The sequence below is a fragment of the Branchiostoma floridae genome, chromosome 15 (genome assembly GCF_000003815.2).
Source record: "Branchiostoma floridae strain S238N-H82 chromosome 15, Bfl_VNyyK, whole genome shotgun sequence".
Classification (NCBI taxonomy): domain Eukaryota; kingdom Metazoa; phylum Chordata; class Leptocardii; order Amphioxiformes; family Branchiostomatidae; genus Branchiostoma; species Branchiostoma floridae.
The window spans coordinates 16,378,872-16,402,971 of NC_049993.1; the positions used below are offsets into that span (position 1 = coordinate 16,378,872).

Below are 24,100 nucleotides of genomic sequence, written 5' to 3' on the forward strand. Positions count from 1 at the left end.
TAATCCTAGATACATTAACGTAACACTCATACAAGTTACTTGTATTTTCTTTACAAAGTCTTATGCACAAGCAAATATAATTGCCTGGCACAAATGCTCTTAAGGCTTTTATATCAGCTGGCATCAACGTTTTTGCCATTGTTAGAAGTTTTTGAGTAGGTGTAAGATTTTTAATCGCCTCTGACATTAAGAAAACCGGCTGCCCCTTTCTTGGTTGCCTTAAACTCTCCCCAAGGCCCTGGGTTAAGCATGGCATGCGCATGGAAGACACTAACAAAAACTGAACAATTTTTGTTCGATTTTTCACCACAAATTTTAACCAGATTTTTCCTTTTGTTCTCCCTCCCTCCCTGCTTCCCTTATTAGGAAGCCGGAAAGGTATGTCTGAAAACTAACTTCATCAGTGGAATTTGTCATATAAAGATGTCGAGGCCACGTGCACTAACCTCCTGTTTTGTAGTGTTTTCCTCATGTAACAGAATGAAGTTTTGTAGTACTCTCCTTCCACTGTTGCATGTGACTGTCTAACATTCAACTGTAGGTTCACTTCCAGCTCCCTTCTTTATTCATCCTCCCTTTCTTCTTTTCTTTCTCACAAACAAAGATTTCTCAGTTTTTGGCTTACACTTTTCCAGTGCCCTTTGGATTTCAGGACAATGTAGTTTTTCAAACCTGTGTTTTATTCTAAAATGCTGAAAAGATTTGACCTAAGTATTTGATCAAGCAAAACAACATTTACCCTACATTCATTTATTTTAAATGGCATCTTGTCAAAAGGCATCTTTACCTTTGATCTTTATGAGCACTTTGACTTGAGTCTATTTTGCTCCAAGAAGTTACCAAAATAGAATGAAAGCAAAATGTACTATATTACAAGACATGACCTTTTTTTCTACTCAATAAAGAAAAGCTCACAGCACAAATCTTCTCACTCTGTTGCAGTTTTCAAAGATACTTCTGTAAAAAGTCTTCTCGAAACAATTTCTCCTTTTTTCATGCACTCTAAAACTCCCTCCCTTTCTTCACCAAGCTGACTTCTAACCTCCAAGTACACACGATCATCCACTACAAGCAAATTGCCATTAACCAAATCCAATTTCCCCATTTTGTTCCCCTTTTGTTTTTTCGCTCCCTCATGAACGTTCAGGAGACCTCCAAGGTGGGTGGACAAAAGACGGGAAGGAATGATAACGAACTGGAGAAGTGCATGCTTTGTTGTGGCAGGGTTCATACATGCTCTAAGACTTGCTACCATGTCTGAAAACACTCGAACAGTTTTCCATCAGTTAATCAGGTTGGAATGTTGTAAAACACTCCTAAAGAGTTAAGTTCAAAGTGAAAAAAATCATGCATTTCTGGATTTTTGTCCAAGAACAGAACTTTCCAAAGTTTACTTAATGTATTACAACTTTTCATTGCAAGTCAAATATCTGGAATGATATTAACAATCTGAAAATTGAACTTTCGCTTCATTTTTCTCAGAGCTTGCTTAAGCTTTTACATTTTTTGCAGCCTGATCTTACATATAAAAAAAAAATCACTGACAAGGAACCTACTGACATGTATGGACCCTGCCTTGAGTGTAACATCACATGTGCATGTTTGTGCTTCGTTAGCGTATTGTTACTAACTCTAAGCTTCTCTCTCCTTTTTCACCTGCTGCTTTTTCTGCACCGTCAGTGTTGAGGACAGGTGACTAATATGTCCTTCCTTCTTCTTCTACAGAGAGTTGTAACTTATATAGAAATTAACGTTATACTGAAATTGTCAAAGGGACAACTTAAATTGATCACAATTTGTCCCCTTTTCACTCATCTTTGAAGGGATGACAAAATTTTTCCCCCTCAGAAGCAGAAAATATGAATCGCCTTGTTTTGTATTAGACATGATACTGCTAAACTGGTACTTAACAGTTTGGTGAATATGCAATGTGTGTACATGTATATGTTAGGCCAGGGTTCTTTCTTGTAAGTCCTTTGTAATACATGTACTTGCTGATACTGAATCTCTGTTGTGAGAAACGTTACATGTCCCGTGTTGTCAATGTGGTTGAGCTTTCTATGTGTTTCTCTTACAGTACTTTCATTTTGTGTTTTGCGGAATGATTTTCATAATTATGATTTGATATTGTTACTTTTTTATTGCCCATGATTATTGCTTATATGATGTATGTTCCCAGCTGAGTTTCTAAGCTGAGATCTGAACATGTTTTGTCCTGTGCGCTGTAGGAAGAAGACTGAGTCTGCACCCAAGGGGGGAGCACCAGAACACCTGACCCACCCCACGGACCCTGTGGAGCTCCGCAGACTCAACTACCAAACTCCTGGTCAGTTACCTGACTGTTTTAGACACCTTTTGGTTCCACGTTGGTTTGAGTTTAAGGGTAGTTAGCAGGCAAGGGGCTAATGATGATAGAGTGGAAAGAAAGGAATTGGAGTACTACATGTATAAATGTATATCCATGACCATATTTTGTTTTGGAGGCGTCCTTTTGTACATTTTTAGACGTCCTTATTTTATTTTGTTTTTGGGGCGTCCTTTTGTACATTCTTTTTGGGTACCTCTCACACATATACAAGTCCCACATGCATACAATCCAATCATCTACTTATTCCTGCATTGCGATGTTTCATTTTAATTCGAAATGATTTTTTATCCTCTGCAAATTGGGATATAAACCATTGCACCCTGTAGGAGGGAGAGGCTGTAGTTGCTGACAAGCTGGCTTACATTAACCCTACAAGAGTTAAATAGAACACAGGTGAAAGACCTGAGTCTTGTCTTATCAATCACACAGTTTTGGTCCAGATTCACTTGTGCACAGTTGTAATTTTGGTCTTCAGACAATCAGAGTCATTAAGTAAAGGGTAATTGACTACAGGTACTGCATGTAGTTATCAGTGGATAAACATGTCTTAGATTTGTTTTGCCGACTGTCTTATTGAGAAAATCTGGTGGGTTTGGACTGTTAATCAACAATACAGGGCTCCCTTGGAAATCAGTTTGCTAGACTGAAGGGACTACCCTACAAGATCAATGAATAAATAAATACAAATTAAGACTTAAAAGAGACAAGTACAGAAACTTAACTTTGGTGGATCATATCTCCTTCGATACTCCAGATCAATTTCATTCTTTTATATATTGAATGATTGTTTACTATCTTTCAAAATGATACCTGGGACAGCGCTCAGCGGCTACGAGTCTTCCCCGAGCCCCAAGCAACATGCCCCGTAAATCGAATAAGCCAGCCCAGGGAGTTGGCCTGCTAGTGCTGTACTCTGATAACCAGGGTAGACCAAGAAAGAATTATGGACCACTTAAGAGACAGTAAAACAAAGCCCTGCTGACTCCCTCTCATTAGTGGCTCCAGGTGTGGTCTACAAGGGTCAAGTGTCATGACCTTTAGCCCAAGGGGTCCAGACATCAGGTCAAAGGTTCCCTGGGGTGGGGAAATGGGGGTTAAGTGGCCAAATGTCCAAATTTATCTTGAGGGTATAGAAGGGGTTGTTGTGTTACTGAATCATGAAAGAGTATGTGGAGAAACTTCTGACATTTAAAGAGATTGATCAGTGAATTTTTCTTACTGAAAGTCAAAAATGTAGCTTTCAGGAATTGCTTCCAGACTGTCGTGAAGCAGCATGTTCCATTTCAGCTAATATGATTTAGAGCTTATGCTTACTGCAAATGGTGTTTACACTTTTGCTCATGTTGGAGCCTAGGTTTCTGTAGATTGTTACACTTTGGGTAATGTTGCAACTGATCCTTACTTACTGTTCAATGTATGTTCTGTCTCACTTTGGGTAATGTTGCAACTGATCCTTCCATAAATTGTCACACTTTGGGTAATGTTGCAACTGATCCTTTCCATAAATTGTCACACTTTGGGTAATGGTGAAGCTACTTACCACGAATTGTGTTACATTTCGTCGATGATAAACATGCTGTATCTGATCCTGACCGTGAATCATGTTGTGTTTCAGCCATGATGAACCACCCTCCCATCCCAGTGTTGGAGCTGGCTGAGCACATCGAGCGACTCAAGGCCAACGACAATCTCAAGTTCTCTCAGGAGTATGAGGTAAGATTGTCTTATTGATGTAAGAAGCTTTTTTTTAAAGATAAGGCTGTATCAGTGCTTGTACTTAAATTTTCTGGTAAAAGTCGCTGTTAAGGATCACTGACTATATAATATGAGCTTTAAAAAGCTGAATGGGCTAGTGTCAAACAAGATTTTTCCTAAACCATCTTCAAAACACAGTAGCTGTTTGTAAATTTAAAGGCCAAAAGAGTTTTATTAAAAGAAGACTGCTTTGCAAAATTTTTACATTTTTTCAAAACGCATTATTGTCCTCTCCAGTCCATCGAGCCTGGGCAGCAGTTCACATGGGATAACTCCAACCTGGAGGTCAACAAGCCCAAGAACCGCTACGCTAACGTCATCGCGTACGACCACTCACGAGTCATCCTTCAGAACATCGACGGAGTCCCGGGAAGCGACTACCTGAACGCCAACTACATGGACGGTTACCGACGACAGAACGCCTACCTTGCCACACAGGTATGTCAGCCTCCTGCACTGTTTTTGTTTAATTTTATTAATCAGTTGATGTTAAATGTTGTTAGATGTTAAATGTTGTTTAGTCAGCATATTGTTTAGTCAGATTAAAATGTTGTTGCCTCTTTGAAGCATTAAAGATTTTTGTCTTCTTGAATGAAAACAAAGTTGCCTGTGTCTTGAAAATGTAGAAGTGTTTCTAAAAATATTTTTCTCTTCTGTGTACTACAGGGTCCTCTACCCGAAACCATCCCCGACTTCTGGCGTATGGTGTGGGAACAGCGCAGTGCTACTGTGGTCATGATGACTAAACTAGAGGAGAGGACCAGGGTAAGCATTCACGTATGTTTGGAACCCTTTTCTGTTCTTTTTCCTTTCTTTTTATTATTTTAAGTCGCTTCCCTCGCTGCCTGTTGTTTTATTTTCCGTTGCTTTCCTTGATTTCTGTTTTGTCACTTCATGGTCACTTCTTCCGTTTATTTTTGTCGGTTTCCACAAGCACTACTTAGGTGCAGTATACTTTTACTTCTTCTGCACAGAAGGTGGTAAAGTATGGGAAAACAAGAACACGTCTTCACAGTAAAAAGAACAAGTAGACACTTAACTCTTCACAGTGTAGTACACATCTTAATGCTCACATCACCATAAAAACACAGCTTGTTTTTGCATAAGCAATTGCTGCATGTTCAAATATTGCTAACTTCTAGGCACTGTACAGCACTGCCCACAGTTAAATGTTCAATGCAGTATGCACATGTAGCCACTAGTAGCATTTGGCTAAAGCATTGAGCAACATAGTGGGAATTATTGCTGGTTTCAGTTACTGTGGTCAGTGCTGTACAGTGCAGCAATTAGCATGCAGTTTAACAGCGTTTATTTCCAATGGTTTATTTCAGGTGAACAAACATTGTATGAGCCAGAATACCAGGCCAAAGTTCTTGATTTTATTGATGGCACAAATGTCAAATGTTATTCATTTGTTGTGTCAATAAAGTTTTTTTTCTTTCTTTCTGGGCGCAACAAGCTGAATCATCCCAAAATGGTGTTATTTGAAGTTAAAAAAAAAAATAAGAAATAAACAGAATATATCTTCAGTAGTTAGTTACTGGAGACATAAGCTGTTAACTGTTTCTTTTCCATGCATCCTTGGATGTCATGCAGAAACGTTCCTGTGGCCTAAAACAAAATTTGATGAAGGCAAACTAAACAGGAGACAAAGAAATGATAGTAAAATTGGCAACAGTCACGTAACCATGGTGTGTTGTTGTTTAGGTGAAGTGCGACCAGTACTGGCCGACCAGGGGGACAGAGACGTACGGGTCAGTCCAGGTCACGCTGCTGGACACCATTGAGCTGGCCACCTACACTGTCAGGACTTTCGCTCTCTTTAGGGTGAGTAGTGCTGCATTTTCTGTTCTTAACTTCTTAGGAAGAATTTTACAGTTATTTTGTATGAGATACAGTTGTATTGTGAGAAAGAACATTAAAACATATCAGCATCCTGATTGTGCATGATGTACATAATGATGAAGAAAACTGTAGACATGTCAGTCAGAATTCATATATCGATACAGGCCAGGGAACAGCTAGCAACAAGTTTCAGTATCTTTGAAAAAGAATTGAGATTTTTCATCTCAGAACTACAGCATTCCAGTTAATTCCAATGTACTATCAAATACAGTAGGCGTCTATTCATTCAGATTTTAATGATTTGATACAACTTACCCGTACAAGGGTTGGATGTGTAAGATTTTTAAGCATTGATCATAATCAGGTGTTTGTGCCTGCAAAGTCTGTGTGTAACCAAGAAGGGGGTTCTGTACGGCATCATTGATACAACTACTTATTCAAACTTGCAAACAAGCTAATTGATCATTCCCATATCTCCTTCCCCCAGCATGGCTCAAGTGAGAAGCGTGAGGTGCGGCAGTTCCAGTTCACGGCCTGGCCAGACCACGGCGTGCCCGAGCACCCCACCCCCTTCCTGGCCTTCCTCAGGAGAGTCAAGGCCTGCAACCCACCTGACGCAGGGCCCATGATCGTCCACTGCAGGTATGGACATGTGTACACTTAAACCTGTACTAGATTATTACTGTATAAAGCCTTCCTCAGGAGAGTCAAGGCCTGCAACCCACCTGACGCAGGGCCCATGATCGTCCACTGCAGGTATGGACATGTGTACACTTAAACCTGTACTAGATTATTACTGTATAAAGCCTTCCTCAGGAGAGTCAAGGCCTGCAACCCACCTGACGCAGGGCCCATGATCGTCCACTGCAGGTATGGACATGTGTACACTTAAACCTGTACTAGATTATTACTGTATAAAGCCTTCCTCAGGAGAGTCAAGGCCTGCAACCCGCCCGACGAAGGGCCCATGATCGTCCACTGCAGGTATGGACATGTGTACACACAAACCTGTACTAGTCTATCATTGCATAAAGCCTTCCTGGCCATTGATATACAGTTAAATTTGTTCTCGACCACCTTTGCATAAGGTCTTACCTGGCCATTGTGGCTCCTTTTTGGTGTACTAGATTGACCAATGTGTAACCAACTTCTCTATAGTGTTGTAGTGACCACATTTGTTTGATGCCTTGTAGTACACAAGTTTGACTAGTCCATTTGAACTACATGTATATTGACTTTTGAAAGTCACATGTATTTTAAGATCTTAACCAACTATAAGTAGCAGAACTATTTTGGGTAATTCTGCCATGTGAAAACAAATGTAAGGAACTCAGTCAAGGAACTCAATTTTAACTTGACATCTTCATTTTTACCAATTTGTTAGAGTATTTTTAGAACCCATGTTTTAGGTTAGTCTTAGAAACCATCTGAATGTCACCAAGTGTACAGTATTACAACCTTTGTATCTACAACATCTATATGCCTGTACTTGAATGTGTATGAATGTGCAATAAAGGCTATCATCGTAAATTCTACACAACTGACAATGTGTTTTCTCTCTTCTCCTCAGCGCTGGTGTGGGCAGAACCGGGTGCTTCATTGTCATTGACGCCATGTTGGAGCGCATCAAGCACGAGAAGACTGTGGACGTGTACGGCCACGTGACGCTGCTCCGCGCCCAGCGGAACTACATGGTGCAGACGGAGGACCAGTACATCTTCATCCACGACGCCATCTTCGAGGCCGTTTCCAGCGGCAACACGGAGGTCCCCGCCCGGAACCTGTACGCCCACATACAGAAGCTGACGCAGATCGAACCCGGAGAAACGGTGACTGGAATGGAGTTGGAATTCAAGGTGATTACAGCCTTCTTTTAATTGTTTTCGTAGTTTCTGTGTTTTTAATTCTTGCATGAAAATGTTTTTTAATGATAATAATTACCTTTGACTGCTCTTCACCTAAACCTATGAAATAAGAGGAAATTATCTGATTTGTGTTAATGGAAGTTTGCATGATACGACTAGAGTAGAAAATTATCAAACAGATTAAGCTGAATTATGATTTAACGTTCTGTTTTGACAGGGACTAGTCCGTAGTTATTTTAACGAGATTTATAATGTTTGGATGACATGATAACAACTATTGTTCAACTTATATCTAATTGAAAATTTTCCTCCTTTTTCCCTCAGCGGCTGGCCAATACCAAAGCTCACACCTCCAGGTTCGTCAGTGCCAACCTTCCCTGCAACAAGTTCAAGAACAGATTAGTCAACATCATGCCATGTAAGTAATAAACAACTCAACTGCAGGCATAATTTGAAGTAGCACTGTCTTTTTGTACAAAGGAACACTGAATAAAGGCATTGATTGTTAACTTGAACATAATCAAACTTTTCGTGTTACTTTTCAGATGAATCAACACGTGTGTGCCTGCAGCCAATCAGAGGCTGCGACGGATCGGATTACATCAACGCCAGCTTCATCGATGTAAGTTTCTCCATTTTGCTTTCAATTCATTACGAATGCCATTATGAATCTACATTACTTAGTTTCCTAGTTTGTATATCATCCCTTTCCTTCTGAAATAGACTTAGTCTTAAGCAGTACAGTTAGGAAGTTTCAATCTTCACAATGCAAATTTATGATAATCATAAAATTATATAAATACATTATCCTTTCTGGTTAGCATTCAAATGTATAAGATTCAAATGTGCATTTTAAGTTCTTTAAGGAAGGTGCTTTTACCCCAATAATTCACTGAGACAACAGCTTTTTAGTAGGTGTGTCAAAGCATTCGTTAAGTCGTTCATAAACATCATTTGTAGTAACTTGAAAAGAGTAGGGGTCCTTCCCTGTGTGAGTTAATCAAATAAATCTGTCCGGATATGCAGCTTGTATTGTTCAGTACAAACCTCGTGTGTTACACCATAAGGTGTGCATACAAACAAACAAACAAACTAACTGCTTTGTGGAAGGTAACACTCTTTCGTTCCTCTTTCCCCCACAGGGCTACCGACAGAGGAACGCCTACATCGCCACGCAGGGTCCTCTGGCGGAGACGACGGAAGACTTCTGGAGAATGTTGTGGGAGCACAACTCCACCATCATCGTCATGCTGACCAAGCTGCGGGAGATGGGCAGGGAAAAGTGCCACCAGTACTGGCCGTCCGAGCGCTCCGCACGCTACCAGTACTTCGTGGTGGATCCCATGGCTGAGTACAACATGCCGCAGTACATCCTGAGGGAGTTCAAGGTCACCGACGCTAGGGTGAGTGTCCTCTGCTCTCTCTTGTAAAGCCGTATATAGTAGAGTAGATTCATTCCTCAACCTACGGACATCTTGCACACTGCAGTCGTCTCTCAGAAAGACAGCTGGAGCCGCGTGGTTCAAGTTTTGAACTTTTTGTCAGCCTGTCGGCCAAACTAGTTTCACTATGTACAGCTTCCTTCCATGTCTTCTGAGGGACGTCTGCAGTGTGCAAGATGTTGGTAGCTTGAGGAATGAATCTACTCTACTCTATGCTTTCTTGGAAAGCCAGTTGCTTGGAATGTGGAAACATCCAGATTTCAGAGACCCATGTTTTCGTTTTTTTCTTAAATGTGAAGAAGTCTGTCCTTCGTTTTAGTGATTGTTTGTCTTGAACACATGGCAATTAGTTCTTCGAATTCTTAAGCAGAGTTTGATTTTCTCAATCTTATTCCAAAGAAAGAGGTTTGGTACGACTGAGACAAACATTCTCCAAGATTGCATGACTTTTTTTTCCTAGTGCCATAGTTTTCTCCTGTTTTTCGGGTCCACTGTACAAAGACTTCTTTTCAAGTAAAGTTTTTTTTTGCAATCTGCTGGAATCTAAAATGATTAGAATCAAACTCTGCAAAATCATCATCATCATTCCTTCTGTGGAGCATACAGCATGCTTATCATCCATTGAATCCATGTTTCTTTTCTTTAATAACATACATGTGTGTTGTACATTTCGTACATATCAAGTATTTCCTGTGGAAATATACTTTAGAGAGATGAAGTGCCTCAGCAATTGTTTTCATTGGAATTAAATCATAGGACTAAGTCAAGAGAGTGGCTGTTGTAAATTTTTCTGGGCTTTCAAATTGAATGATACAGTGCTTTGTGATTGGCCAGCTTCTGTCCAATAGAGAGGCACTTCATCTTTTCAGGAAGACTCAAAATCTTGAACTAGCTTCTTGAGGATGCTAAGATTCTTGCTTGTGCTCCTTTGAGGGAGTGATGCTTACTGAAGACATCTTTAAGACATTTCTAAGAACTCTTTGCCATGCGAAACCATCTATCATGGTCCCTCTTGTTTCTTTCCTCCCTCCCCGGCTCGTGCCAAGCAGAGCGTGGTGAGTGGGCCCTCCGTTTGTTTGCAGGTGTCGTCATGGTGAAGTTCTGTATCTGTGTTGTTGTCGCTGCTGCTCTGGTGCTTGTCTTGTCATGTGTTGTGCTCTACATAAGAGTAACAATGTCACCTACACCTTCTGTAAGTCACCACACCAATTCTTCTTGACTATACAGGTCAAGTCAAACGATGGGAAGTCACAAGATTTCTTAATCTGACCATGCAACTGTTGTTTCATTTTAATCTTTTTTTGTGGACATCTGAGCCCCTAGTTTTGGTGTTTTTCATTTTTTCTTACACAGCACTTCCTTTCTAAATACCACTCTTTCAGTCTCAAATATATATATATATATATACAGTCACACACTGTGTCAGCTTTTGGTGTCAATATTATTATCAATGTAGAAAAAGTGTTTGTATCATGTATAATCAGAAAGTAACCTATAGGCAGAGGTCACCCTGTGTTCCAGTGAATTTGGTACCTGCCAGTTATTTTGTACACATGTTTTTATTTTCAGAGTGCCAACATTGTTTACCCAGGCAGTCCAGGCAGAAATTATACTGACTGTTAGTAGAAAAAAAAGATATTGTTAACAAGAAACTTACTTGATTTTAACTTGAAAGTTCTTGATTTCTTATGTTCTATTGTAGGACGGACAATCTAGGACAATCCGCCAGTTCCAGTTCACCGATTGGCCAGAGCAGGGCGTGCCAAAGTCTGGCGAGGGATTCATCGATTTCATTGGTCAGGTCCACAAAACAAAGGAACAGTTTGGACAGGAGGGGCCAATCACAGCCCACTGCAGGTCAGGGGTCATTTGGAATATAGTGTTAAAGACCTGTATATACTAGTAGTATTTGCCTTCCCTATGGTGAAATTGCATTGTTTTTCTTTTTGTGGTGAATCTGAAGTAATGATAAAAGAAAAATTAGTACTAATACTCTACCCGTTGTACCTAGCTGCATTTTCTGAACTCTCCTCTTGAAATGCAACCAAACAAATGCTATATTATGGCTGTATGTACATGATGAACTCCCTCCTTGTCTCCTTGTATTTTCTGAACTTTCTGCTTGTAATGCTACCAAGCAAACACGGAATATTTCCTGTATGTATATGTACATTTGGATGGGAGACCTGGTGCATCCCCATCTTGTAATCAGCCAGCAAAAGGGTATGCAACCCTGTAAGGGGTGGTATAACCCTGTCATGTGTAAACACGTCGACTGATGGTGATGATGATGTTGTACATGTATACTAACGATGAACTATCTCCCTGTAGTGCGGGTGTCGGTCGGACGGGTGTGTTCATCACCTTGGCGATCGTGCTGGACCGGATGAGGTACGAGGGCGTGGTGGACATGTTCCAGACCGTCAAGATGCTGCGCACACAGAGACCCGCCATGGTACAGACAGAGGTAGGCACACGTTTGTCTGTTTGTTTGTTTGTTTATTCAGACCAGTCTGTAGTATACCTACTGGATGTATAACGGTATTATTGTGGACTGAGACTGAGCCATGGTACAGACAGGTAGGCACACGTTCGTTTGTTTATCAAAGACCTGTCTGTAGTACCTTCTACACGTTTTTAGATGTATAGCAGTACTACTAGAACTGTAATGACTCTCCATGATACAGAAAGAGGTATGCTTATGTATGATGTATCTGTATCTATATAGACTGTCGAACCACCCTTCAGTGTAACACACCAGCCTTGGAAGCAGCTGGACAGCTGAACTAATTATTTAAGCTATGTAGTGATGTCTCTACTGTACTTGGTGATGAGGTCTACTTTACATTAATTCTAACAAATTTTTGTTACATGTACTTGTAGTCACGTTTCTGAAATTAATTGCACAGTAGTTGTATACTTAGAGGTCAGATTGCTAAAGAATATACATTATTACATTAGTGGTGTGCCGGGGGGATATAACAACTTCTTAACATCGATCAATACTGTACTTAATTTGAACAATTTTGCCCTTGCAGGACCAGTACCAGTTCTGCTATCGTGCCGCGCTGGAGTATCTCGGCTCGTTCGACCACTACGCCAACTGCTAACATGTCCGGCCTTCGCAGCCAAACGCCACGGACTCGTTCGCTCCAAGCAGCCAAAATCTTTTGTACGATTCAATCAATCCAACACCGATACCTCATGGACCAAGTTGCAACGAAGAGACATCCTCGCTTGGCTACCACGCCGGACATGCGTTAGTTATAACCATTGTTGTGTTTGTTTACTCCAAGAGTCTGCTTTAGTTTGTGGTTAAGTTGGCACCAAATTTGTGCTCAACTTCTTCAAAATTCAGACTCGGTGGTCAAAAAGCATTAGGCACCTTGCAGATAAAGTCAGAAGTGCAAGTGTTGAAATTGAGGGTTGGTTAATTTCTTGATAGCGATGGACATTGTTTTGAACCACTTTCTCTATAGCAGGCCTATACAAGGAAGTCTGAAATTTGGTTATGGTTGTTGGTTGACACAGACTCATAAAGCAACATGTATTACACTGCACACAACCTCTACTCAAGTCACTTACTGCCAGAGATACTCGAACAATCAAGAAGGACAGATAGCCTCAGCATCTTAGAGGGAAAATTGAGTTCGTCTGAAAAAACAAGAAGTGCCGAATTTGTATCATAATGTTGTGATGGACAAACAACAAAATTCTGTACATAAATTTTTGTACCTGTATTTTTAGTAGCTGTACTTTTAGTTGTGAATATATTTTGCATAAGGGATGGAGATCCGAAGGTTGCACAGTGCTACAGGACTGGGTAAAAATCCAGACTTGTCAGAGCATGGCTTATGTTTTGAACATGTACCTATGCACGTTTATGTGCATTGTTGAAGAATCCAACCATTGTATGATAATACGCCAATGAATTTTTCGTATGATATCTCATTAGTTGTATTTACGTTGTTCGAGTGATGAGCCAAGAGTCTCATATCAAATATTTTTGTATGACGTTGAAATTGTATTATCCTCGCTTTCAGCAAATCCTAGGTTGTATTTCGTAGGTTTGATCTTCGTTTGTAAGCTAGACAGCTTGTCTGTGTTTAAGATATCACTTAACATAGCAAAGAAAAGATATGCGAATGTGTGTGTATGTATGTATGTATATATATGTGGGGAGTTTCGACATATGATGCCATCATCGACTTGGCAACTCCAAAAATGGTGTAAGGGACCTGACCTGTACTCCTATCATAGATTAACTAATTTCTGGTGAGTTTTTGTTTCCTAAGACATGCTCCTAAGTCTTCAACAATTCATTGTGATTATTTGTACACCTTTTGAGATACAAACTTCCTAATATCTATGAATCTTTTTGACATTTCTCTCATCAGAAAAGATTTCTTTAGGCACTACGGAACGTAATGTACCCGGCTGCAAGTTTGTAATCCCGTTTTGTTGAAGATGTTTGTAGGAGTCAGATGAAATGGTGGTTGGCCCTTGCCTCTTACTAAGTTATGTTCATTTCCTTATTGACTCAACTCCCCAGATACACATGCAACATTTTGTTAAGTATCTTAAACAAGTTTAACAACAGTATAAAATGCAGAAAATCAAGATTTTCGTTGAACTTTTCCTGTTTGGAATAGCTGTCTCAAAGATTGTCAAACTTCCTACTGCCAATTTTGATTACTTTGTTGATGGGCTTGTCTGTCAGAAAGTGAATACGTCTGTTACACTGTAATGTCCGACGGTGCTAAAACCTATGATACCGCAAGAAGGATGTAAGATATTTGCTTGTATGTAAAATGTAATGAAACTTCACCTGTGTGCTTGTACATTTTGAGTATTGTGAAAGGTTGTAAAATGACGGGGGATGCCTTGTGTTCTGTAGATTGTTTAGAAGTTCTCCAAAGCATCAGTTCTTGTTTCGCCTCTTGTATGAAAGTGATGTCACCAATTGTAACACTGCAACTTGGCCAAACTTCTCTGAAAACTTTTTGTAATGTGTTTTCGAAGAACGAAATCATGGATGTATCTTACAACCAAGCAGAAGTTCCTGTTGATAAGTGTTATTTAGTAGATGATCATTGTCTCAAGATTAACAAAGTAGAAATTGTCACAGCATAGCTCTGCAGATTTTGACATCTGAAACCAAGCCTGTACTGTACGTACCCCAGAGCTCATTAACCAAATTTATTCCAAACTCAAGATTCAGAGTTTCAGAAAAAGAATGCTTGAACCAAGTGGAGCATGTCAGCTTTGGCCAACTGACGTGCCAGAAATGTTACTGAGAAATAGAGAGGGCTTCTGCAGACTATGTGCAGGTTTTGTTCGTTGGTTGTGTGGTTAATTTACAGTTCAAACAAGTTAATGGTGCCATGAAATACTTACCTGACAGTATAGTGACCAGTTTTATGGTTATGGGTGGTAACTTAGCGTTCCAGCTGTGTTTCGAACAAGTCAGTGAATCGATTGTATTCAATACTGCGAAACCACGAAGCAACACGAACATGTCAAGTTTAGAGCGTAAGACCAGCCCAAGTTTATGTCTTGGTTCGAAATTGTAAAAAAAGATTGTTTAGCGGTAAGGAACATGCATGACTAAAGTATCACATACTTTGTCATGCACACATGTAAAAAATTATACATATATATCATTTCATTTCATAGTAGTACCTAACATGCTGCATTCAGTCTTAGATTTCAAAATCTGGAAGAAATGTATTGGGAAAAACTGAGAACCAAGTTATAAGGTTGGTGTGGTCTGGAGCAGTTTACAGTAAGATGTGTATAGAGAGTTGGCACTGTAACGTCTGTAGTTACTAGATCACCATGTTCGAAGGTAATCAGCCCCATCATTTGTATTTACGCATGTACAAATTTTGCCAAAGATTGCTGATAAGCAACGCTTGTTTGGAATAAATTGTCTGAAAGTTAACTAGCTCTCGATGTATTTTCCTTCTGTGTGCTTGCATGAGTGTGAGTGAATGTGTGTGTATGTGTGTTTGTAGAGCAAGATGCGATACATGAAAGTTTTAAAGGATAATTGAACAACAACAAAATTGTAGCAATCAACAGCACGGCTAAAAGATAGCTTATTCGTCTAACAAACATAACTTGTATCATCTTTCCACATTGATACTATTGAATGCGAACTATTGCGTTTCAAAAGGAGAAATATGTGCCAGTGGGGCTCTCGGATGTTTAAACGTTTCAAGTAGTTAAACATTTTCCCGATTTCATTACGCCGATTTGCATGCAATGATATTTTTGGCCACTAGGGGACGTTTTTGATCCATGTTGAAGAATAAGCTGTTACAAACGTACTAGGTCAAGCAATGCATTTCAAACGTATGAATGTCAGTGAGGCCCCAGAGTAGCTATATACATTTTCCTGCCCGTGGACACCGATTTGCCTGCAATGATATTTTTGACCACTAGGGGGCGGTTTTGACCCATGGTCATTTCTCCTAAAAATTGACAAGGTCTAAAATTTATGTTATTATATCCTTAAATGCAAGTTATGTTTGGCACAGGAGTACAATTAACGCTACTTTATGTTATATTGTAGCCTGGGTACCATCCGGATAGTAGTTCGCTCCCAACAACAGAGAAGCAACTGTATATAATGACAATGAAGTTTATTGCATATTCATTCATGCCCTGTGTTCATGCCCCATTGGGGCTAAATGCAGTCAGTTTGGCAAAAAAGGTAGTAAACGTAAAGTTATACATATACTATAGTTTACATGCATCTTCTCTCTTCCTAAAACATTTGTAGATGAACTTACAGAGATTTTCCAGTATATCGTGGTCAGATGATGACATGAGATATTTGACCATATCTTCCTTCGTTATTACCTCCATGAAATTTCATGGAGGTTATATTTTACCCCGCGTTTGTCTGTGTGTCTGTGTGTCTGTGTGTAAACAAGATAACTCTTGTGCTCAGGAAGAAGTGACATAAGTTTGGGCCCCCTAGCGTCTAGTTTTGGGATAGCAGGGGCATTTTTGTCAAAAACTTCTGACGAGGATAACTCAAGAAGGGAACAACGGATTTTCATGATTTTTGGTATGTAGGTACCTTGGGCAATGTTGTACAAGATGAAATACTAATTATGCAAAATAGGAGCAAATTTGCATAATTAATGACAACATTCAATCATAGCAGTTTTTTCTATGTATCTCTTGTCTTGGACGTTATATGGTCTTGACATTTGGGTGGTAGATAGCTTACAGTGTCATGACAAAGTGGAGCAAGTTTCAGCCCCCTAACATTCAATTTAGGAACTGCAGGGGCATTTTTGTCAAGACATTCCAAAGAGGATAACTGCAGAAAGGATTAACGGATTGTCATCATATTAGGCATGCGGGTACCTTAGGCAAAGATGTTCATAATGATATACATGTTATGCAAATGAGGACTTAATTTGCATAAGTAATGAGGAAATTGTATAATTCCATTGTTTTGAATAACTGGGATTCAATATATTTAACACATGTAGATTATTAATAGGTGTAACATAAGTGGATACCAAATATGCAAATTTTGAACTGATTTGCATAATATATGCAAAAATGGCAAAATCGCTTTAACAATTAATGATAAGAATTTTTTTTAATTTCAAATAAATGATGCCAATAAGGGTCTTCTCTGTATATCATTCGCAATGCAATGAGGCAAAATTACTTGACAAAGGTATGATCTCAGGGAAATAATGTGACATGAACAATCAGAGAGATTGATTTCTGCTTTAAAGCCGGCATTCCAGGGTCACTTAGGTGAAATCCGACACGAGCACAAAGTCGTGCAGGTGGCATGCCTCACCACGAATGACAGGAAGTTAACTTCTGGCTTCTGGCAAAGGAGGTCGTGCAGCATCTGGCGATGCCTTCCAGGGGTCACTTACGTGGCCTTTTTAATAGCCCAGATATACTGTTGTTGTGCTGGCTTGAGACTTCTCTCTTGCTTTAAAAACAGGCTTTTTGTCTGTTCTTGTTGGGATTTGTTGCTCTCTTTGAATGTCAAGGAAGGTTTTTCTTCGCACGGGAGTTTGTTTGGACTGAAGATAAGACCAACCGGTAAGTACAATGTCTTTAAAACTATCTACATTTAAACCCTTGAAGTCGAGCCTGAACTGTCACCCTGAATATTTGTGCATTCCACTAGTTACGTGTGTAAGTTGGGTTTCTAAGTAACAAATCGATGATACTGCTGATGATATTGCATAGATATTACCCTGGGCATAAAGTTGTGATAGATGATGTTTTGATGTCTTGGGGGCCAAGTGTGATATTAGATATTATACAACAATTTGTATTTAACTGAACGCTCAGTGTATTGAAATTGAGGAAAAGATCCATACCCTTCCAATCATAAGAAGTAAACGCATAATATTAAGTATTTGTCAGTAGAGTTTATATTCTAAGGGCTGATCGCTCGCATTCAACCACAGTGATGCTAAATTCATACCGTCAGTTTGATAATTTAGAATTTTTCCTGTGACGACTCGACATTGAACATTTATCTGTGGCTCTTAATTGAAGGCTATTGGACATATGCTTTTACTGACTTCAATCTAATCTCTGTTTTACTGTGTAGGCTTGAATATAAAGAACCCCTGCATTTGTAGACATCTGTGCATCAAGAGTTACCTGAACACAATTTCCTTGAGAACAACTATTGATGGCACGACGGAAACCATCTGCATTGTCCAACGCAAATCTGATTTATTGCAGTTGTGAGTCGGACCTGTGACCTTTAACATCAACACCTGAAACATTAGACTACAACAGTGCTAAGTCCCAGTAGTGAGCAGAAGTACTGCAACCAGTTATTTACCCCGTATAGAAAGGAAATATACCATCATGCCTCGATGCAAATCCAAAAGTGTGGAGCAAAGAAGAAAGTTAATTGCACAGTACAATAGCAGGCAAAGAGACTATCTAAACTTCTTTGCACAGAGAATCTTTAAATTTTACTTTTCAGCACTATTGACGATGCATATTTGATAGTCATGTGTGCAAAAGTTTAGGTATGGATTATATAAATATGACATATGAATTATATGTTTATATGTAAGTATGTCATATCTACATATATGTATATAGAAAGAGAGAGAGAGATACTTGTATATATTTGCTATAGAAATAGATGTATATATTTGCTTGTAGCTTCAAAGATATAAATACATGCCGACATAGATAATGAGCACTGTTATATATATTTTGCAAAATCAGTAAACTTCTTACATCAATGTGTCTCAGGTGTTTGTATATTTTCATTTATAATTTCGAGATATACTAAAAAATTAAGTATTACAATTAACGCATAAAATTTACAAAAGCTCTAAATATTCATGGAGGTATGAGGTCGCAGAACTCTAGTTTGTGCATATTTCTGATCTACATGTGTATCATTAATGGATGTATTGCGCAGATCATTGTACAGTGAACACTTTAGGACAAAATGTATTTCATTTTCTACATGTACGTAGTTCTTATCGCAAAATATACATAGTCTATCATTAGGAAGAGTTCGGTTGTATCTACCAGCTTCAATTTCCAAAGGGTGATCGCTGATCCTTAGTTTAGTCATGGCTTGGCGATAGCTAAAGTTTGTTATATCCAGGTATTTTTCTTTTTCGTACAAATGCTTAAATTTTCTGTAGGTTACTAGGTTCTTAGCTCATTACCTGCATGTATGCAGGTATGGTTTTGATGCTGGTGGGAACTTTTCGGTAACCGGGGATGTAGGGCGCTGTATCTCGTGAACGGATGGTGCGAGCACGACGATTTTTGGTACGTGGGTTGGGGGTGGTAGCCTAACACTCAGGTTTGATTTTGGGCCTCCTGGCGTTTGAACTTGACATTGCAGGTGGCATTTTTTGTGTTTTTGGGGCACTTTTGGCGCTGTGTGTCCGGAACGATACGCGCGATTGCGACGATTTTTGGTGCATGGGTGGGGGGTTGTTGCCTGTTGCCTAGGATTGACTTTGGGCCTTGTCGCGTTTGAACTTGACCCGGCAGGTCGAATTTTGTGTCCGAGAGGGGTGTTTCCGGAGTTATATCTTCTGAACGGCTGGTGCTGGCGCGATGATATTTGGCACATGTGTCGGCGGTGGCTGAATCATGCTCAATTTTGATTTTGGCGCCCTTGGTGCTTGAACTTGACATTTTAGGTTACCTTTTGTGCGGGCACGGGGCGTGCGCTGTATCTCCGGAACGCAAGGTACCATTGTGTTGCTATTTGGTACGTGAGTTGTTTGTGGTGTCCTGGTGGTCAGGTTTGATTTTGGGCCTCCTAGTGCTTGAACTTGATACTGTATAGGTTGATCCTGTTTTTGTGTGGTTGGGGCATCCTCCCAATATCTGCTTGGTTTTAAAAACAGATTATGGTTGGGTGTAGAACCATCATCTGGCCTGGGCCACCTTCAATGTATCAGGTTACTTAGTGGCACTGACAGTTTGCCAGATGACGGGAGTGTACAAGATTATATATCTGTTGGTCAGGTATAATTGGAGTTTGCTTATTACCTGCATGTATGCAGGTATGGTTTTGATGCTGGTGGAAACTTTTCGGTAGCCGGGGATGTAGGGCGCTGTATCTCGTGAACGGATGGTGCGAGCACGACGATTTTTGGTACGTGGGTTGGGGGTGGTAACCTGACACTCAGGTGTGATTTTGGGCCTCCTGGCGCTTGACCTTGACATTGAAGGTGGCATTTTTTGTGTTTTTGGGGCACGTTTGGCGCTGTGTGTCCGGAACGATACGCGCCATTGCGACGATTTTTGGTGCATGGGTGGGGGGTTGTTGCCTGTTGCCTAGGATTGACTTTGGGCCTTGTCGCGTTTGAACTTGACCCGGCAGGTCGAATTTTGTGTCCGGGAGGGGTGTTTCCGGAGTTATATCTTCTGAACGGCTGGTGCTGGCGCGATGATATTTGGCACATGCGTCGGCGGTGGCTGAATAATGCTCAATTTTGATTTTGGCACCCTTGGTGCTTGAACTTGACATTTTAGGTTACCTTTTGTGCGGGCACGGGGCGTGCGCTGTATCTCCGGAACGCAAGGTACCATTATGTTGCTATTTGGTACGTGAGTTGTTTGTGGTGTCCTGGTGGTCAGGTTTGATTTTGGGCCTCCTAGTGCTTGAACTTGATACTGTATAGGTTGACCCTGTTTTTGTGTGGTTGGGGCATCCTCCCAATATCTGCTTGGTTTTAAAAACAGATTATGGTTGGGTGTAGAACCATCATCTGGCCTGGGCCACCTTCAATGTATCAGGTTACTTAGTGGCACTGACAGTTTGGCAGATGACGGGAGTGTACAAGATTATATATCTGTTGGTCAGGTATAATTGGAGTTTGCTTATTACTCTTTGTGGTGTTTCTAGAGCTGTATAGTACTGAGTTTTAAGTTCCGGTACAAGTTCCTTTACCCTGTTGGCAATCATACTATATACAGGTAATTTGTTGTTTTGGGCTAGTCATATTCGCTTGGTTTTTGGGCCTGCTTAATCTATGGTACAGGCAGGGTTAAGTGGTGGAGGCTTAGCTTTGTTCTGTTTTGAATTCAGTATCGTTTGTTGCATTTTGTCGCGGCAAATATATGATGAAATTCCCCTTCTAAGCAACTGCTCATTGGTTTGCGGGGATGTTTGCTGGGTGTTTGCTCTGACTACAACAGCTTCTGAACTTTTCAAAGCTTCCATTGCCAGCAGCTTGCCATCTATAAATGGGATTGACAAGGACATTTTTCATAGTAAATTGTGCTGTTAAATTTGGCTTAGATACTACAGGAGATTTAGGTTTGGGTTGGATGGATTGAATGAAAATATCATACCACCCTGGGGACTAACTGTTGCTGCTGCATGGGGGCTACCACTATTCATATTGTCTAATGTCTATGGAACTACAGATAAAAGTATCATTGGTCAAATTATGCAAGTAACATTCCGATGTCAAGTGAATAACACCCCAGAAATAAATCTTTAATGAATATCATTGGAAGAACACAAACCAAGGAGACTTAGCAGCTGCATTGGGTCAGTACATTGAAATAGGAAGATATTAGTATATCATGTGACAGAGTAACCACCCGTTTCTGGTATACTTAGCCGATAGTATCGTTAAGTGGGAGTCATTCTAAGCCGATAGTATCGCATAAGATCGAGCCTTTCGACCGTCAACGGGAAGTTCTTTACGATAATATCGAAGTCAACGTAAGTCTGAAGAAGTCTCGCGCGGTGCGTGCCGGTATGGGACGGGGTCATCCCAGCTGCGGCAGTACCTCCTAGCTGGTGCGTCGGCCATTTTCACGTAGTGTTTACTCGCTGACAAAGGTTCGTCTTTAATATCTAACATTTGTTATGATTTACCCGTAATCTACACGGGGAGATGGCATATTTGTCTATCGTGTGTTTTCTGCCACCAACAAACCGCCAAGTGCGGCGCATGATATACCGTTAATGTTAACGTTTAACGTAAGTTACAGTATCACCTTGGCCAAGGACGTTATACAATTCACACGGTGTGTGTATGAGACAGTTAAAATGACATTGAAATAAGCCCAGGTGTGGCTGGACAGACTAGAATTGGGTGATAACTTAATTGGCCTCAGGTTTCATATTCTCCTTCTTTATTAGATTACATTCCAAAGTAAACGTAACTGTGGGGTGTAAAGTTAACCTTGACCTCACAAAGCGTTTCGAAAACAGAGTTGCAAAATGATCATTATGCAAATAACATCTCCACTTCCCTGATTTTTTTTTAAAGTTGGATACGGTATGGAAAATTTATTTTCAAGGACTCACAGTCCTATGTCAACAGGCCAGGTGTATCTTGACTATAGTAGAAACAACTTGTTTAAACACATACCAACGTGATGGTGATTATGTAGCTTTTAATTTTTGTTTGTTGTTGTCCTTGTATTATTTTGCTAGACACCAGCTTCATGGTGCTTGATTTATATACTCATATGCAAACTCTAGCCCCAGACTATTATATATAGAGAGGTTCATTTTATAACCTGCATGCTATGGTCCAAGTAACAATGTATTACTGACATACAACTGTTTGTTTGTTATTCTGAACAAGGTCTGAGGTTTTATGTATTACCAGGCATTGTTCTGAAGATTGAAAGAAAGATTAAGAAGAATATTAAGTTTGTTTCTTTCTTAAGTTTGGTGAATGTGTATTGTACGAGAATAAATGACTGTACCATTCTATAATTAAGGATTAATGACCCGGCCCAAGGTGTATATGGTGTCATAGTAACGCCTTGGCCTTTGCTATAACCACCGAATAAAACCACAGAGTGAGCGAAGCAAACAAGGTGGTTTGATGAGGTGTAGCTATTATCATATACCCGAAAATTGCAAACTCCTGTATGACGCATAGATCCGTTGGTACGTGTGAATTGCTTTGTCAAATTTCTGAGAATTTACATCTGTTGGTACACATATTTGTAAGGAGACTCGGAGCCGCCGTTTGAATCAGAATCACTAGCTCCTGAGTTTGATACTCGCCATGCACGGCCCCGGGCATGACGGTGGAGTGACACCCACCGAGCCTCTCGGCTAATCTGTCAAAAAGGGTGCACAAAACACCAGATTTGGTGCTCCACTGCGTCAACATCTGCAAACTTGCCACTAAGACCCACAAATTTTGTTTTTTTACACCTTTATTCAATACTTCCAACCAATGTGGATTGCCTACTTCAAATATCTTGTGTAGAATTGATTTTTAAGCATGCTTTAAGCTTGGTATGGCCTGATTTTTGTGCCTGCCTTATATATATTAGCTTACACAACAGCCTAATCTTTCTGATTTGTCACTCCTTGACTCAAAATAACAAATTAAAGAAATCCAATTGTAGTGGCTAATAGAGAAGACCTAAAAACTACCAAAATCTTAAGAGCATCTGATGTGTGGATGTATAATGTATTGGAATAGTAGTCATGTTCACTACTACTGTGTTCATCAGCCAGTGATATTATCCCTGCAATAACGTTAACAGTTACTGACTGTATCCTCACCTAAGTATATGTTAGGTGGGACATTTTGCCCTGTTCCTTTCCCTGGAAGAAAATTGGATTATTTCCATGTTACCATGTACAAAGTAGCCACAAACAACCATTTTTGTGATGAAAATCCCCAAAAAATTTTGGAAGGCTTCATAGGTCTACAAGTTTAAAAATAAAAGATGACATGTTCCTGAGCATATATTTATTATATTTCTAAGCTATTCCATGATCAGATACTTAGGAGAAATATAGCATCTTAACTATCATGACAATTAAATTAAGAGCAAGTGATAGTGCACATATTCAAGGCAAAAATTAGCTAATGGCAGTAAAGCGTTCAACATTTAAGCCTGCATGGAAATGAGTGCCAGATGATTAAATGAAATAAAAGCTCCTTGATGAACCCCATAACAGGTTTTAGGTAACCCAGTTGTATATTTTTGGAGCTGACAAAAGCCAGATGGATACATGTGCCAAAAAAAGTGTATGAAAAGCAAAATACTAATGTCTGAGTTTACAAGTTGTAAAGTGTGATGATTGTGGGAAATCTATAATGGCCAAGTAGAAATCATAGAAGCTTTGAACAGGAACACCTGATAAAATGTTTTGCATCACAGTGCCCCATACACTGCTTGTTCATATTGCAAATAGGAAATATGAATTAAGCACTACAAGATCATCTACAGTATAATTCTATTGCATGTGGCCTGTTTACATCCTTGCACAACTTTACATTTAATGTTTTATAGGATGTTGTTGGGTGTTATAATGGATGGTAGACAGTATTCAAATG

The 24,100-nt window shown here is 39.9% G+C and overlaps 1 protein-coding gene across 1 annotated transcript in view; it reads left to right on the forward strand.

The window, feature by feature from the left end:
• The window catches only part of LOC118432099 (receptor-type tyrosine-protein phosphatase S-like), a gene marked incomplete in the record, with an annotated part of 117,931 nt that extends 102,712 nt beyond the window's left edge, over positions 1-15,219 (forward strand). The window contains 13 exon segments of the mRNA XM_035843619.1: positions 2,261-2,326; positions 3,984-4,081; positions 4,361-4,561; positions 4,790-4,888; positions 5,831-5,950; positions 6,456-6,610; positions 7,539-7,824; positions 8,158-8,251; positions 8,379-8,455; positions 8,976-9,236; positions 10,978-11,132; positions 11,607-11,742; positions 12,314-15,219. Of these exon segments, the coding sequence (XP_035699512.1) occupies positions 2,261-2,326; positions 3,984-4,081; positions 4,361-4,561; positions 4,790-4,888; positions 5,831-5,950; positions 6,456-6,610; positions 7,539-7,824; positions 8,158-8,251; positions 8,379-8,455; positions 8,976-9,236; positions 10,978-11,132; positions 11,607-11,742; positions 12,314-12,385 (1,820 nt within the window).
• Positions 15,220-24,100: the final 8,881 nt, after the last annotated feature.